Raw genomic sequence first — 19,007 nt, 5'->3', positions numbered from 1 at the left:
TCAGTTTTGAGCCCTACAGAGCAAAGACGAACACAACGCAGGACAACCAAACCAAAGTCACTATCTGAATCACCCAAGTAAATCATAACCGAGTGATTTCCCGCACCAACAAGGCAAGGAGTGATGCTTAAACTGTTTTACTTCAGCATTTGTAAGCAATCTACAACTCGAGGAAAGTATTGAGTATTTAAGTTTCCTGCTGCAATAGATGGATAGTTTTTAGTAACAAAACTGTTCATTCTTTCAACGATATGAAACAGCAAAACTACAGCCTTGTTTTCTATGAAACTTCGTATTTTGCTAAGCTTTGTAAATCAGACAGGTGCCAATCAAACAACAATGCCATCTCATCTGATCTTCCGACAACCATTTACAGAAGGGAAAACTCTTGTTACTTGCACCTAAAAGCAGTATGAAGATGGGTCAACAACAGGACTTCTAACCTCCAATGCTACTGCTGCTGCTCATATATCTGCACATATGCCTCAGAGAGCGCAACCATCTGAGGAAGGGTTTCAGAAACATGCAGATCCTGCATCTCATACCTGCAAAACATTGATTGTCAGATATGTTATGTAATTACTACTTCCATTCACAACCATACCAGTGGATTAGAAATTGAATTACCATAGCTCTTCTGACTTCCGCTGCACAAAAACCCTGTAGAACCCCTCATTAGGCTTTCCATCATGGACAATGTTCGCAATCAAATCATACTTCGAGCGCAATCTCTCATTTTCTTTAGGCATTGGCAAAGGAATAAAATCTTTTAATTCCAAGTTCTTCACAGGAAAGTTGACTGTAACGATAGCAACAGTTAGCAAAGGATAGTGCAAAACCATACGAAGTTCTAGGTTGTTAGTGTCCAGGATTACCTAAGGTGGGATTCTTCTCGATGAAAAAGTTGTTCTTTTTAAATCGCTGCATATGTAGTATTAAATATCGTGGCAATCTGGTGACATGATATTTCATCCGGGCAACACGAGGACGAACAACTTCAGTCACAGTATCACCATCAAATTTCTTCAGTATATTGAACAGAGGAACCTGAAACAATAGCACAAGTAAAAAATGTCTTCACCAAGAAGAGGAAAATCACAAGTGGAATTTACACAAAGGAAAAAAAAAAGTCTAGTATAAATAAGCCCAAAGACACACAGCCCGCATTTCTGGGTCACATGTGATCATCACATACACACAAATACAAACTGTAAGTCCAAACTTGAATATGGCAGTTAATTCAGCTTTCATCTAAAGCCCAATTCAATAAGGTTTTAATTTAACCATTTGAGCAAAATATAGACTTGCATGGTAACCAACAAAAGCACTAAACTAGGAGTTGAAGCAAAAATAGAAATTAGCACTTCCTCTCAATAGATGAATAAAACAAAAGAAACTGAAGAATAGAAAACTGAATTATGTTCTATCTTCCATGGTCAATAGCAAACCCTTAATTGCCAGGGATAATGGAGGCATGAGCTAGGACTTTCACTTATTTATAGATCTGGCAAAAAGAATCAACCAGATGTTCTCTACCCAAAGCAGCAGTGTCTAAATTCACTTCTATGGATCTAACCAAGCATCTGCTTTTTTGAATCATTTCATTGGGAAAAAGCATTAAACATGATGCAGTGCTTAAGGCAGAATCTCAATAACACCAAAGATATTGCAGGATAATGCCAACTAGCTCACTAGCTCAGCTAGAGAGTGTTTTGGCATCACCTCTATAAAAAGATATAGATCAAGTTATTAATATTTTCAGGCTAGCTAACACATAATGCATAATTACCTGAGGTATTATATTCTTCTCCATTACATCTTTAAACAGAGGAGGTGGTGGCAAATCCAGTCCAAGCATTAAGAATTGCATTCTAGAAGTTTCCGTGAAAATATCATGTTTAGTTCCACCATCAGTAATTCTTTGATCAGAATTTTGATCATCAGCATTTTGTTTCTTCTCAGTGATAGCTTTGTTAGGACTCTCTTTAATAACCTCCAACTCACCCTACCAAGTCAAGTTTTGATAAGCACCACTGAGATAAATAATATTAACAAGCAAACTGCATAATAAATTAGAAAGTATTGGAACAGTAGCTAGCACCTGAAAGCACTCATAAATGATACTGTTATTTTTCTTTGAAGTTCTAAGATTTGCATGCAGGGTATTAAGAAGCCATGCCATGAACTCCACAGGATCAGACTGTTGTCCTATTCGAAAACGTTTCTTACTAACTTTCATAACTGCCTGGAGAAATTCATGTGGACTCACCTGAAAATTCCCAAGAAAATGGATAAGAAAATTAAATGAGGAAACACAAGTTGAACATTGGAAAACCATAACTTCATAGAAATAACCAAAGGATCAAACCTGTCCTTTAAAGTTCCGAGCATGCCATATTTTACGCATGAGTTCTCCAAAGCGTTGAACAAGAGGAGACTTACAATGCTGATAGTTTTCAGGGATAAGGAAGAAATTCCTTAAGGGTGTAACTCTCATTAGAGACTGAATTGTTACATTCACAAAATCAGTTTCCTTGATGTTATTCAGACCCACCTGAAGGTTAAAATCAAGCAACATAGTTAACTCCCAAAATCTGCATCTTATTGCAAAACTAAGTTGTATCCTAAGCTGCAATTCAGCAATCAGAATGCTGAATTGGCAATCACAGTGGAGGGGAGATGGTTACCATTCCAGGAAGGTAATCAGACCCATCAAGTGCCCTGGACCATTGCCTGTTTTTGTCAATCTGTCCAACTTGATCCCTGGTAAATCTGCATGGATGATGCAAAGTTCCTGAAAGTTAGTAAATTTATGCAAGAGAATTGAAAGGAAATGAAATCAATAACACTGGAGACAGACGGGAGAGATGGGTAATGGGGTTTGTAACAAGTCAAAACCATCAAAGATCAAGAACACTATAACTATGAGGAGACTCAAATATTCAACTTTTATTCATCCATGTCTGCCAAAAGGCTATTCCCTTCAAATATAAACTAGGAAAAAATAAAATTAACCAAGGAAATATCTATTTTCCCAAAAAAGCTCCAACATCAAATAATAACATAAACCCTGAGGCCACAGAAAAAGTATAATGCACCACACACACACTGAGAGCGTGAGAGAGAGACCTTGGATTGAGAACATGTCGTATGTCATCAAGTGATGGGTCAATAATCTCATATCCATCAGGAAGACAATAAACCTTCTCTGTCCTAAGATTGATGTACACATGGTGTCCTGCTTCAAGACTATGAGTATAAGCATGGGATTTCTTCCCTCTTCCTTGGTAATACTTCCCACAAACTAAGCATGCATACACATTCAAATTCGACAGAGAAACAGAGCAAAATTTCTCAAAATCAAAATCCAACACCTGCAAAACCCAAAAAAAAGAGTCATCAAAACCTTATTTTAAGCATGCAAACACATAACCATAGATAAACCAAAACCCATATATATCATCCAAATAAATGTCTCCTTCAAATATTTATTTAAACAAACATGAACATGACTGCACAAAAAAGAAGCCATGTATGTTTTATGGGGAAATAAAAGCACCTTTTTAATACGTTTATGTAGACAAAGACACACAGAACTACACAAACAAGATCCCAAATATATCAACCCAAAAAATGCATCCTAAGCACATCCATGTACACACACGGACACACAATTACACAAACGAAAAGCCAAGTATATCATCCAGAAAAATGAATCAGATAACACACTTTTGCCTACAAACATACAAATAACTACACATATTATCCAACAAAATGCATCCTTCCACACGTTTAAATACACAAACACACACATAAACTAACAAAACCACAAAAAAAACCACATATATCATCCAAGAAAACGCATATTTAACACATTCATGCACAACAACATACATGTAACCTCATGTAAACAAAAATACATGTTATCTCCAAGATAACACAATTAACTACATATAAACCCGAAAACCACATAAATTATTCACAAAAGATGCAATCTTTAACTGTCGATTAACAGTATCCAAATACGGGCAATCTTCACGAGGCTCAAATTGACTCTTCCTCCTTTCCAAACTATCCCCTTGTCCATACACATCCTCTTCCTCCTCCTCATCCTCACCATTATCCGCCGCAACAACTTGTGTATTACTCTCCTCCACCCCACCACCATTATTTGTTTTCCCCCTTTCAAAGTCCTCGTCTTCATCATCCACATCATTGTAAGGCACAAGTGGGTTTCCAATACCAGAAGCTGAAGACTGTTCATCCACTCTCTGCCTCTTTAAAACACTACCACTTACTTCACTCCCCATATCATCTTCTTCCCTCTTGTTTTTCATTATATTTTCTTCCTTCACTGTTATAACACGTTGAAAACAAAAGACAAGCTCAGTTTATGCAGATATAATCAAATCTCAAGCTCTAAAACATCTAAAAATAAAACATTTAATCAATAAAAATAACATTTCAAGACAAACAACAAAAGGGTTTTCGAGAAAACAACTAACCTTTGATTCAGTGATCTTGAGAAGAAACCCAAATATTTCCGATGTCAAGACTACTGAGAGAGAGCGTTGTTAAGCTGACTTCAGGAAAAACGACTTGTCGTTTCTTACCTTTTGAGTCCCACATCTACCCTTGCCTGATTCCTATATTAACAGTGGTAATTAATTTTAAGGATAGCTTTATTTTCACTTGTCTAGAAAAGAAAAATTAATAAACTATCCCTTATATATATTCGATGATATATGGTACTTTCAGAAAAGCTTACGAAAATCTATTGAGAGTTTGATAAACTAACCTTTAAATAAATTATTATAATTTTTTTATTTATGATAAAGGACATTTTCGTTTACACATCAATTAAAACTGATTTTTTTTCAAAAACAAATTTAAAAAATAAATCAATAAATATGTTATTGGATTTTTGAAAAGCCACTATTAATATTATAACTTTATTTAATGATAAAAAAAGTATATTATCCAGACTAAATTGAGTTTTAACTAAGATTAAATCATTTTAAAAAATTAAAAAATAACAAATAAAAATAACCAAATCATATCATACATAAAACAACGTTTTTCCAAATGTCATTATTTTGCATTATTGATAAGATCTATGCACACAAAACTCACATTATATCTCACCTATAAATATTCGACTATTAAAAAAAATTAAACTAATCACATAATTATATCTTAAAACCTCATGTAATAAAAAAAATATAAAAAGTTGTGTTATTTATCTCAAGCTAATGATAAAAGGCAGTCATAATTGCTATTTAGTACGTGTTTGAGAGTGTAATAGTGGTTGATTTTCAAAGTGTTTTTCATTCCAAAACACATCAAAATAATATTTTTTTTATTTTTTAAAAATTATTTTTGACATCAGCACATCAAAATGATCTAAAAACATGAAAATATTAATTTGAAACAAAGAAAAAAATAAAAAAATTTCATTTTTTTTCAAAAGTGCTTCCGAGACGCAATGTCAAACACTACCATTTAGAAGCTCTAGGGAGCAATTTGAGGTATTGTTCTTATAGAATTAAAAAAAAACTTACTTGTGGTGAGAATTTGCTTTCTTGTCACTAGATCAAATGCTTTAGTGCCACTTTGATTACTAGAATCAAAAGGATATTTCACAGTACGAATATTTTTGTAAATCTTGTCTAGTTAATGCAGAGAGTTCTAGTTGGAAGAAGAGAAAAAAAGAACTATATTCTTTCAACAATGAAAACTTATATCTTCTAATGGGTTATATCCCTATGTATATATGTAGAGGAAGCAGTTACTTCTTCTATTAACTTCTCTAAACATTTGGACCAGGCTCATCCCTCATGGACGGACGAGCCCTAACCCAATAAACAACATTTCTCACTCGCTCATGAAGAATTGTATCTATCTAGTATAATATATTTCAAACTTGCACAAGAATTGCATACTTGATGAACAGATTGTGCAACCTGAAGCACACAATAAAAGGAGCTCTAATATATAAACATAATACAGGTCATATAGGAGACATCAATCTCATAATTAGTTATTCCTTAAAGTGTATTGATATACCCCAAACATTTTTAATTGCATATGACTAAATATAATTCAATCCCTCGAGAATTTCATATTCAATCCATCCTTACAATTACAAGTATTCTAAATCATATCAAATTTATTCAAGTGATATGATCCCGACTAGTGAATATAAGTAACAGGTGTAGAACTAAAATTACTTTTTCTTTCGCTTTCATATCAATCAGATCTGAATTAACTTATTTTTCTAGAAGTATTCCTTTAAGTCGAATCATTCCATAACTATAAGATATACTCTTAAAGTAGTGATCATTTACACATCACCTCATGGTACAGTCAAAAGAATAAAGGGTAAGATTTTAAAATCTTAGACATGATCTCCAAGAATCACATAATAAAGAAGTAGCAATCCATTTTTTATTCCTATAATGGTCGTTAGTACATGTAGTATGAAATACATGTTATAGTGGAGCTTACTCTTTTCTTTTCAGAAGATAAAGAGTGTATGTCGTTGCTCTCCTTGTTAGAGGAAATACACTATACAAGGTTTAGTCTTGTCGTAAAAAAAAATTAGACTTCAAATAAGAAATTCTTATTTGCTCATTGTAATTAGTGGTAGATGAATAATTTCATACTCGACTTCAATCATGATAGACACATGAATGGTGAGAATTCATTCATGTTGATTCTTTTATTTAAGAACCTTATATTAGTCCCAACCAATGTGACATTTTAATAATTACTTTGTGTTAAGATTTCTCTCACTGCGTCCAAGTCGCTTATTAAGCATTAAAACTCAAATATTCTCATCTCTACTCACCTTACAAGTGCTGGAGGTGATTGCTCATGTGAGTGAGTCAATCTAAGTCTATTGACATACTTTAACAAATTGTATTATACGATACTCACAATATATTCCATAAAACAAATAATGAATAACATGTATACTAATGGCATTTATTCATTATCCAATCATTGTAAGCCTTCATATGATCCTTTTGATTGTCATCTAGTGTTTATAACTAGGGTTTGATTAATATTGGCTAACCAATCCAACGACATAACATATATCAGGATGTGTGCACATCATTGCATACATCAAACTACAGATAATATTGGCATGAGGTATTCTGGACATTTTCTTTTTTTTCTTCTAAAGTCTTGGGACACATATCATGGCTTAGGCTTAAGCTTTTATCAACAGGGGTGTCTATTGGTTTACTATAATGCATGTGATAACACTCTAACATCTTTTTAATGTAAGTCTCTTGAGTTAAACTCAAAAGCCTTTTAGCACGATCTCTTATGATTTTCATACCAAGAGAATAGCTAGACTCACCCATGTCTTTCATTTCAAAGTTTAATGATAACCACCTTTTAGTAGTTTCAATCATCTCTTTGTTATTTTCAACTATTAAGATGTCATCAACATATAAGGACAATATTATAAAACTATTGTTAGAACATTTTAAATACACGCAATGGTCCTCTTCCATCATTGTAAAACCATCCTTAAGGATAGCTTGATGAAACTTGACGTTCCATTGTCTAGAAGCTTGCTTAAGACCATATATGGATCTTTTAAGCTTGCAAACTTTACACTCTTATTATTTAGTCTCGAATCCTAAAAGCTAATCCATATAAATCTTTTTATTTAGTTCTCTATTAAGATATGTAGTTTTAACATCCATATGGTATAACTCTAGGTCTATATGTGCGACTATAGCTAAAATAAGGCAAACTAAAATAATCTTCACAACTAATGAGAATGTATCTTCATAATCAATTCTGTACTGTTAAGTATAGCTTTTCGCTGCTAGTCGAGTCTTCTAATGTTTTATTGACCCATTTGTCTTACAATTAATTTTAAGAACCCTTTTATTTCTAATGGATCTTTGTCCTGATAGTAAATCGACCAAGTCTCAGACTTGATTAGTTTTCATCGTCTCCATTTCTTCTTTCATAGCTTTAATCTGTTATCTTGCTTTAGGACCGGACAAAGCATGACTGAATGTTTTAGGCTCTTCATCATCTTGTGGAGTAATCATGAACGCTTCCCCTTTAATCTCAAATCGACAACAAGGAATTGGTTCACGAATGCTTCTACAAGGTTGAGATTGCATATGATTTTTCTCCATAAAAGTAGGAATAGACAAAATGTTACTCCTACTATCTCCAGAAGGATTAAAAGTTTCTTCTAAGTCCTTTACTGAATGGCTTGTTGTGTCATAGTCTAGATTTTTCATTTTATATAATTAAAAATCTTTATTAACTTCATATGTCATTGGAAAATCCTTTTTTAAAAATACAACATCATGCGATTTAATCTTTGTCACTCTTTCATAAGCTTTTTCACCGATAAATACAAATCTTTTGGAATATTCAAAATATCTTATAAAAATACACTTCTTCCCTCTAGGATCAAGTTTCTCATATTCATAAGAATTATTATGAATATAAGTTGCACACCCTCATGGATGCAAATAACCTAGATTAAGGTTTTCATTATTCCATAGTTCATACGGGGTGGATGAGACGGATTTAGAAGGCACACGAGTAAGTATGTAGGCAACAGTTAACAAAGCATCTCCCCAATAGGAAATTGATAAGTTAGCATGCATCATCATTGACCTAACCATGTCAAATAGGGTTATATTTCTCCTTTCTACTACACCATTTTATTATGGAGTATAAGGAATAGTTAGATGTCTAGCTATATCTTTTCATCATAATTTTTTAAAAAAATTTTCAGATAGATATTCAAGTCCTCAATCGATTCTTAAAGCTTTGTTTTTTATGCTTAGTTTATTCTCCACCAGATTGGTGTATCAAATGAAGTAATCCAATGCTTCAAACTTGTGTAAGATCAAATAAATATGACCAAATCGTGTGAAATCATCTATAAATATGATGGAATAATTCACATCATGTCTTGCCCTCACATTCATCAGGCCACAAATGTCTGAATGAATAAGTTGTAATGGATTACTGACTCTTTTAGCTTTGCCAAATAGTAATCTAGTTGTTTTTTCAGCAAGGCAATACTCACAAACAAACAATTCATTTTTGGTAAGTGAGCCTAAAAGACCAGCTCTTGTCAATCTATATAATCAGTCTTCCCAATGTGTCATAATCTAGCATGCCAAGTTATGATATCACTATTATTAGTAGTGCTAAAATTTTGAACACTATAAATAGAAACATCATCATTAATAGATACATTAACGGTGTCTAACACCATAAAACCATTTAATACAAAACTAGAACCATAAAAAATATTATCCAGATATATTTTCACACAACAACCAAAAAACACAATATAAAAGCCCAATTATAGTAAAGCAAGAATAGACACAAGATTCCATTGAACTTCTAGAGTGTAAAGCACATCGTAAAGATAAAATGTGTGACCGGCATGCAAATCCAGTTTGCAGGTATCGATCCCGAGCAAAGAAGCGAAAGCATTATTCCTTATGTATATGTATCTACTTCCCTTTGGAATTCAATGAAATTCCACAAAGGTTGTTCGATCCCTTGCTATGTAGTCGGTTGCTCCTGGGTCTACAGTTAAAAAAAGAACATATTCAACAAGCATTAAACAACTACTAACATATAAGTTAGAGGGATGATTATGGTTAAACATTACCTTTGGCTCAGTGCAATCATGAGCAAAGTGACTATGTTTACCACAATTGAAACAATTCATATTCTTTTCTTTCTTACCGTCGTGTTTCTCATGCTTGGGTTTATGTCCACCACTACCTGCTTCTATTTCTCTTTTGTCATATTTGGGACCATTGCCCTTGCCCTTTTTATATTTAGAGCCATATGATCTTCGTATTTTAGTCTCATATATAAAAGCCTCGTTTACATGCTTCTCAGCGTAAAGTCGATCTTCTTCAAGCTTGACATGACGAGCAACATCATCAAATGTCTTAATGTTGTCATTGTGGGTAAGGTTAACACGCATGTGTTTTCAATTCTTGGCAAATAACGAATAACAACTTGGACTTGTTGTTCATCAGTTATCTTGTGTCTAACACCTCTTAATTCATTGATCATGTTAAACATGACTATAAGATGCTGTCTCATCGTCTGATTTTGACGCTTATTGTAACCATCAAAATTGAGGGTTAACTGACGAAATCTAGTAGTGGAGGTTCCTTATACTGACTCTTTATCGTGTCCCAAACTAATTAGGTTGAATGATGCCTTTTAAAACGCAACATTATATCATTTCTCATACTACTCAACATCAAAATGTGAGTTACACGATTCTTGTGCTTATAGGTTTGATATGCAACCATATCAAGCTTGTGTTGAGTAGTGTTTCCTTACTCAGGTTCAGTCATATTTTATGATGTCAAACATCATAATTCTTTTCACTTAGTTTGTCTCTATGGTTTAAATCAGAAATAATACTTTTAGATGTCGTCATATTAAATTGACACTAATTACAAATATTAATATCTAGTACAATTTAAATGATATTTATTGTCATGACATTTTAAATTGAACAAATAATAATCTATCACATACAATATAAATGAAAATAATGTTAAACAATTGATCAATTTTTATCTATATGGTCTAATTATTATTGAAAATTTAAATGATTGCAAAAATTATAGTTATTAGTTTTAACTAACATTTCCTACTGATCAAATTGCAGATATTTTCATATACTTGCATATAATGTAATTAAAACTTAAATTACATAAATTATACAGTTCAGAATAAACAACCAATTATCTTAACAAAAAAATAATACTGAAATAAAAAAAATACAAAATTAAGAATAATAAATTTTAAAATTATTTTATATTACAGGTACATAATTAGGATATCCAATTATGTCATCTACTTCATCAAAGTCATCTCCTTCAAGTTCATTATGCTCGAACCATGGAATAAATTTAGTAGCAACATTCAAACGACCTGCGCTTCTTCTAGTACATCGTATACCCTTTTTGGTATACTAACGTTCCCTCTCAAGATGCATTTCATCAGCGAGATTATTGAAATCTAAGAATTTCAGCCTATATTTCAATGATAGTCGTATCGACATCCATTTCTCAAGTAGAGAATTGAGAACGATTAACATTTGATGTTCTATGTAGAACTCATAAATACCACGCATAGCCAGTCTACTCATCCAATTATACATATAATTAATGTGATCTTGAATTTTATAAACATGATTAATGGTATAACCAAATAAATGATTGATTTGTTGTTATTTATCAACTACAACAAAATATTCCAAAAGCATATAAATATAATAATTAATATTTAATTTATGCATGTATCATTTTTTTGTTAAAAAAAACATAATCTGCACCATAATTAATCAATATAATATATTTGCAAGTGTTTATATTAACAATTAATCAATCTTTAATTGTCTCTCCCATGTTTTGTTTTTTTTACTGCAAAATGACAGTTATACAAAAGCCAAATGGCAGTTCCACATGCATTTTGAAGACCACTACTCATGTATAGGAACCACAGTTTTAAAACCCGGACCGGCCCGACGGGTTGACTCGAGACCCGACCAACCTGGGACCGGAACCGGTCTGGGTGGAGGTAAAAACCAGCTTGGGAGTTGGCTCGGTGAAACCTGGTAGACCCGGTGGGTCGACCCATGACCCGGGCGACCCGGGCAAACTCGGACGAGACTCGTTGGATGTTGTATCAAGAATTGGTGATAGAGGGCTGGTGTTGTGGTTGTCAAGGAGAGTGAAGAGAGTTGTAGCTACTGGTCAAAGTTGTGGTTGTCAAATACTACTTCCTGTGTTGGTGTGTCATGTTGTAGTTTAGAGAATCCATTTTCGTTGTCTAGTAGAAGGATCTTGATGAGGTCTAAGTCATCTTCAGAGTCTTTTTCTTGCTGTTGAGGAGTTGCCATGCGCCGCCAAGGTAAAAGCTTTCACTTTCCTTAAAGTGTTGTTGCTTGATAAATTAGGGCTTTGATTTTGAAAAGGTTGTTTATATACATGTTGGTTATGCGTTGGTGAATTTTCTATCTTGCCCTCCGTCTTGTTTTGCCAACAAACTTCTGAAATGGATTACTATTGGGAAAGGTTGATGTTGATTATTTCACCTTCATATTTATAAATTAATACGAGTAAAATATAAGAATTTGATAAAAAAAATTAAAATATTTTTTTAAATTTTATTATTTATAATATATATAGTCTATATTTACATGATTTTTTTAAAAAAAAATTCATATAAAATAATAAAATATTAAATATTTTTTTTAATTTTTTCGGGTTGACCCGGGTTAACCTATGAAACCCGAGACCCGGTCCCTTGGCCGGGTCAATCCCCGGGTTGAGTTTAAAAACTATGATAGTAACAATAAAATTTATAAACCAATCTCTAGAGGCCAGCCATGAAAAGCAACTTAGATTCAGGTAATTAAATGGACACCATGAGTCATAACCCTCGTTCTATTGGTCCACAAACTACTGTGAACTGAGTGAATAACTGTAGACATTCGGCCAAGTTACTTCGATATCAGATCTAGGCTTCACACACATCTCAGACCTCTACACAAGGCACAGACAGATTCGATACACAAAGCTCCCTCGCTTCCTGGGCTACATTTTTGTAGATTTGGGTTACTTAACGACCCTTTCATTGTTTAATGGTGGATTACAAATGAGGTGACATCAAAAGAAAGATTCCAAGTCATTGCACACAATTATCAATTACATAAACCTTAAAAGGCAGGTTAAGAACCAATAGAATATAATGCATAAAATCTAACAGAATACATTTCTTAAAACCATGCTCTACTGTAAAATTAAAGGAAATTTACTTGTAATGTAAGAATTCATTTTCTTATCCCTAATTCAAATGTTTCAGTGCCATTTTGATCGTTAGAATCAAAGAAATATTTTACGGTACAAATATTTTTGTAAATCTTGTTAAGTTAATGCAGAGAATTCTAGTTGGGAGAACAAAAAAAAAAAAACTATATTCTTTCAATAATAAAAAATTATATCTTTTAATAATGGGTTATGTCCTTGTATATATAAAAGTAAAAGATATGGTTATTTCTTCTAGTAATTTCTCTAAACATTTGGATTAGTCTCTTCCTTTACAGACAATGAGGCCTAACCCAAAAACTAATATTTCTTTTGTTACACATATGGCATCTCTCTCTCTTTCTCTCTCTAAAAACACAGATAACTACATTTTGGGTTCCTGCTATATATACTCATGCTTGGATTCCTTGTTACATTAATGAACAATGCCTCCAAAATTTTGGCCAATTAACCCCGGAAGATACCCTTAACCAAACTATGAGTTACTAGAGATGTAGAACAACACCATTACAAATGAGCTTCAAGAACAGGACTAGAAGGACAGTAAAAATTCTTGGCTTCCTTAAACTGTCGAAGATGCAATGAATGGAGAGAGGAAAGGATGTACTCAAAATAAGCATTTCTTTTCACAATGAGAATTTTTGCTATAAAAGTACAAGCAAAGTGAGACTTCTTATTTCTGGTGAATCCAGTGAAATGACTTAATGAACATAAATTGAAACATCCATCCTACTACGCGACTTAATACATTAGGATTCACATCTTGAACACAAGTCTTATATTCTTGGAAAGGTAACTCCAAAGTGTTTTATTCGATGCCATAAAGCAAGGATTGGTGTGACCTGACATGATCAGTCGCAATTAGCGAGCTACTTTTATTGTATAGCTCAAGAACAAATGAGCCTCTTGACAAATAAAAATAGAAATCTCTACCGGAAGACATGATCAAGCTTATATGCTTGCAGTGAAAGAAGCATAGGTAAGGATTCCAGGGTCTTGTTCGAACTTTACCATGTCTTCCTTGGACAGTCCAATCCATGCTTCTATTCCCTCGCCGTCTTTTGTATCTAAGAAAACGGCAACCCTGTTAAACTTCAAGGCAGGACTTACCCAAAGAGGTTTGCCCCACCCAAAATCAGTTTCATAAAATGGAAAGTTGCACCAACTACTGAAACCGAACAACGTCAAATTCGAACCCTTTCTAGCTTCTTCCCCAGCTCTTTTGAGCAAGTTAAAGTACCCACCACCAGCATGAAACTTCCTGATATAGTCATCATTCATCATCCTTATTGACTCATGAAGTTTTCCTGCTAAACCATTATAGCTCAACACATTACTTTCACTCTCTGGCCAATTTGCTATTGTCAATTGGGAAGTGTTTCCAATTGATTGTTTTGGCACTGGTGGTTTCAGTCTCCTCCGCAGATCGACAACAATGAATGCAGCATTTATCTGCATAGCATTATTTTCTCTGGTTACGGCCATCATGGCCCCCAAAATAAGAGATGAAACAGCTATGAAACGAGTCGGACGATCCAAAGATGGTCCATTGCCTACTTCATCTCTTAGAGCAGCTACCTTGGAACCATCAAACAAGAACCTTTTCATCACGATTTCACTTAACACATCCTCTTTTACGAAGCTGTGCAAAGAGAAGCCTGATAAATCTTGTGGAGGAAAGACTGTCGTGCAGTCGAAAACCACCTCGTCGATAACGTAATTGGGATCACGAGAAATTGCAGCCCAGCAATTAACAAAGGTTGCTAGAGTTGACGCATCGGCAAGTGCATGCCAAATGCAGATACTAATTGCCACCCCACCACAATTGAAGTAATTGACTTGAACTGCCAGCGTTACCTGATCAGTGCTTAGCTTAGATGACTTTACATATGGGCTACATGGTAGTAGCTGTTGCTGCTGATTTATGTCTGCTTGCTCAAGTACCATGGATATGTCACCAGCTACTCGAGCTTCAATGAACTCAGCGCCATCATCATTGCAGTCAACTGAAAAGTCATCCTTTATTCGTCCAGCAAAAGGGTAGAAGTGAGTTAATGTTTTTGAGAAAGAATCTTTCAGATGATCAGAGTTCTTGCAGAGATCTTCACTGGCCGGCGAGTAAAAGAAAACCACGGAGGTGTACATTGGCGAAGCTAACTGATCAAGGACAGAAAGCTTATAGGTTCTTAGGTGCTGCGGAGTGGAAGAAGAAGGTTTCAGGATTTCTTTAGAAATGATCTGAACTTTCATTTTCTTTCTTGTGAGAGAAAACCGTAAATTAGTTGCCAGTGTTTGATTCAATACAAGAGAACTGACCTATACTTATATGGAGCTGCACATTGCAACATATTCTAAATGGTGTTAGGGGAAACACTGTTTCCACACATAAAATTATGTGGATTACAATAATAATAGTAATTCATAGTATTTTTTGGTTTTTGGCTAATTTTTTCTTTTTTTCTTTTTATTTTCGTTTTTTTTCTTTTTTTTTCAAAATTATTTTTTTTTTCAACTTTTCTATTTTTTTTCATTTATTTTTTCTTTTTTTTTCCAAAATTATTTTTTTTATTTTCCTTTTTAAATATTGACCTAGTTAAAATTTTTATTTTGTAATTTTTTTCTTTAAAATACTGTGGATTGCTGCGATGTTTTTCCACATAATTTTTTTATTTTACTTCTTTATTTTTCAAAATTATATTTGTTGATTTTTTTTTAATATGGAGCTGATTGAGAATTTTTTTTTTGTAATTTTTTTCTTTTAAACATCGTTGATTGCTACAGTGTTTCTCCGCATGGTTTTTTTTTATAATTTTCTCTGAAATTATCTTTTTTTATTTTATTTTTTAATATTGAGCTGGTTAAAAATTACAGTTACAATATGTGAGGAAAGCATTGTAACTTTTCTCGAAAATTACTGTTGATTGCTACAGTATTTTTTCCCACATGGTTTTTTTATGTTTTTGTTATGTTTTTCCCTAAAATTATCTTTGTCAATTTTATTTTTTTAATATTAAGCTGGTTAAGAATTACAATTACAAGTAAATACAAGTTTTCCCTCACAAAACACTATGGATTGATACAGTTTTTCCTTGCATGGTTTTTTTCCAGTTTCTTTTGTGTTTTCTTTTTTTGTAATATTTTTTTCCAAAATTATCTTCGTCGATTTGATTTTTTTTAATATTGAGTTGGTTAAAATTTAACTTTGTAATAAAGCTTAATCATGTGGGGAAAGCATTGTAGCTTTGCTCATAAAACATTGTGGATTGCTACAGTGTCTCTCCGCATAGTTTTTTTTTGTTATAATTTTTTTCAAATTATCTTTTTTAATTTTATTTTTTGTATATTGAGTTGTTTGTGAATTACAATTACAAGTCATTACAAATAAAGCTAAATCATGTGGGGAAGTACTGTAGCTTCCATCACAAAACACTGTGAATTGCTACAGTGTTTCCAACATGATTTTTTTTCCTTTTTTTGGTGTTTGTTTTGTTCTTTTTTTTCTGAAATTATCTCTGTTGTTTTTTTTTTTTAATATTGAGCTGATTAAGAATTTAACTTTGTAATTTTTTTTCTTTAAAACACTATGAATTGTTTCAGTGTTTTCCCATGTGATTTTTTTATGATTTTTTTCAAAATTATCTTTATCAATTTTTTTTTTAATATTGAGTTGGTTAAGAATTATAATTACAATAAAGCTAAATCATATGAGGAAAGAGTTGTAATTTTTCTCACAAAACACTGTGGATTGCTACAATATTTCTCTAAATGGTTTTTTATTTTATTTTATTAGGAAAAGTGCTATAGTTTTCCTCACAAAACATTGTCAATTGCTGCAACGTTTTTTTTCATAGGTTTTTTTACTTCCAAAATTATCTTTGTTGGTTTTTTTTTAATATTAAGTTGGTAGAGAATTTAGCTTTATAATTTTTTTTGCTTTTTATTAACTGAAAAGCTAAATCATGTGGCGAAAGCACTGTATTTTTCCTCACAAAACACTATAGATTGCTACAAATTATTTTGTTCAGTCTTTAAGTTTTTGATCACCAACACAACTTTTTTTCCGTCATGAAATATTTGCTTCATCATACCTTCAATTTCTATTACTTATCTAGCGTTGGTTCACAATTATAACACTATTAAGTATATTTATTTTATAAACTCACGGCAGCACACGGATATATTATCTCATTTGCCTAACATTTTTTTATTAAAGAAAAGTTAGGCACCATAATTGTTGCCCAACTTTAAAAAAAAAAAACGACTAGGATATGCCCAACCTATAGATAGATTGCATCCCCGAGCCTTTAATGAAAAAGGACAAAAAAAAGAGAGATGAGGTGTTTACTCATAGCTAGAGTTAGAGTTTGTGAGGTATTTACTTGTAGTACGAGAGAGAATAATAACTGTTCTTTTAGAAAATGATTGTAATTAATTTTCATATAATGTTTTTTTTATATTTGCCCGTAGATGTAGATTGAGTAAACTACATGAATTTTTGTGTGCCTCAATTTTTTATGTTATCATATAATATATTATCGCTTTCGCATGTTATAATTCTAACAGTTGTATCAAAGCATTTTGTTAAAAAAAAACTTCTTCACGTGTAATATTATTAACATATTATACATAAAATTAAAAGGCTAAAGAAAATCACTATTTTCTACACTCCTCTCTCTCTTTTTTTTTTAGAATTTTTCATTTTTTTCCAACTTTTCCTTTTTTCCTTTTTTTTCTTTTTTTTCAAAAATTATCTTTGTTGATTTTACTTTTTAAATATTGAGCTGTTTAAAAATTTTACTTTGTAATTTTTTTCCTTTAAAATACTGTGGATTGCTATGGTGTTTTCCTACATAGTTTTTTTATTTTATTTTTTTATTTTTCAAAATTATATTTGTCGTTTTTTTCTTTTTTTGAAATTTTTCATTTTTTTTCCAACTTTCCTTTTTTTTCTTTTTTTTTCATTTATTTTTCCAAAATTACTTTCCTTTTTTTTCCAACTTTCCTTTTTTCCTTTTTTTTTCATTTATTTTTTCTTTTTTTTCCAAAATTATCTTTGTTGATTTTACTTTTTAAATATTGAGTTGGTTAAAAATTTTGCTTTGTAATTTTTTTCCTTTAAAATACTGTGAATTGCTACGGTGTTTTCCCACATAGTTTTTCTATTTTATTTTTTTATTTTTTAAAATGATATTTGTCGAATATTTTTTATATTGAGCTGATTGAGAATATAGTTTTGTAATTTTTTTTCTTTAAAACATTGTTGATTGCTATAGTGTTTCTCCGCACGGTTTTTTTTTGTTTTTGTTTTTTATGATTTTCTTCAAAATTATATTTTTTTATTTTATGTTTTAATATTGAGCTGGTTAAAAATTATAGTTATAATATGTAATTTTTTGTGAGCTAAATCATATGAGGAAAGCGTTGTAATTTTTCTCACAAAACACTGTGGATTGCTACAATATTTCTCTAAATGGTTTTTTATTTTATTTTATTGGGAAAAGTGCTATAGTTTTCCTCACAAAACATTGTCAATTGCTGCAACGTTTTTTCTCATAGGTTTTTTTCCTTCCAAAATTATCTTTGTTGGTTTTTTTTTTTAATATTAAGTTGGTAGAGAATTTAGCTTTATAATTTTTTTTGCTTTTTATTAACTGAAAAACTAAATCATGTGGCGAAAGCACTGTATTTTTCCTCACAAAACACTGTAGATTGCTACAAATCATTTTGTTCAGTCTTTAAGTTTTTGATCACCAACACAACTTTTTTTCCGTCATGAAATATTTGCTTCATCATACCTTTAATTTCTATTACTTATCTAGCGTTGGTTCACAATTATAACACTATCAAGTACATTTATTTTATAAACTCGCGGCAGCACACGGATATGTTATCTCATTTGCCTAACATTTTTTTTTATTAAAGAAAAGTTAGGCACCATAATTGTTGCCCAACTTTTAAAAAAAAAAAACGGCTAGGATATGCCCAACCTATAGATAGATTGCATCCCCGAGCCTTTAATGAAAAAGGACAAAAAAAAGAGAAGATGAGGTGTTTACTCATAGCTATAATAGTTATAATATGTGAGGAAAACACTGTAACTTTCCTCGCAAATTACTGTGAATTGCTACAGTGTTTTTTCCC

The 19,007-nt window shown here is 32.1% G+C and overlaps 2 protein-coding genes across 2 annotated transcripts; both read right to left on the bottom strand.

Moving 5' to 3' along the window:
• Positions 1-78: 78 nt before the first annotated feature.
• On the bottom strand, positions 79-4,658 carry LOC133690374 (uncharacterized). The gene is made up of 10 exons (XM_062110649.1): positions 4,506-4,658; positions 4,005-4,354; positions 3,130-3,377; positions 2,688-2,772; positions 2,369-2,554; positions 2,102-2,269; positions 1,790-2,005; positions 876-1,047; positions 628-799; positions 79-545 (listed from the first exon to the last, which is right to left on the bottom strand). Exons 2-10 carry the CDS (start codon positions 4,335-4,337, stop codon positions 452-454), a joined length of 1,674 nt encoding a protein of 557 aa, XP_061966633.1. The 5' UTR covers positions 4,338-4,354; positions 4,506-4,658; the 3' UTR covers positions 79-451.
• Positions 4,659-13,598: 8,940 nt separating this feature from the next.
• On the bottom strand, positions 13,599-15,203 carry LOC133688125 (stemmadenine O-acetyltransferase-like). Its single transcript, XM_062107512.1, has one exon. The coding sequence runs from the start codon at positions 15,114-15,116 to the stop codon at positions 13,818-13,820; it is 1,299 nt and encodes a 432-aa protein (XP_061963496.1). The 5' UTR covers positions 15,117-15,203; the 3' UTR covers positions 13,599-13,817.
• Between the last annotated feature and the right edge of the window lie 3,804 nt (positions 15,204-19,007).

The sequence above is a fragment of the Populus nigra genome, chromosome 3 (assembly GCF_951802175.1).
Source record: "Populus nigra chromosome 3, ddPopNigr1.1, whole genome shotgun sequence".
NCBI classification, from domain to species: domain Eukaryota; kingdom Viridiplantae; phylum Streptophyta; class Magnoliopsida; order Malpighiales; family Salicaceae; genus Populus; species Populus nigra.
This window is presented reverse-complemented; position numbering and strand designations above follow the sequence as displayed.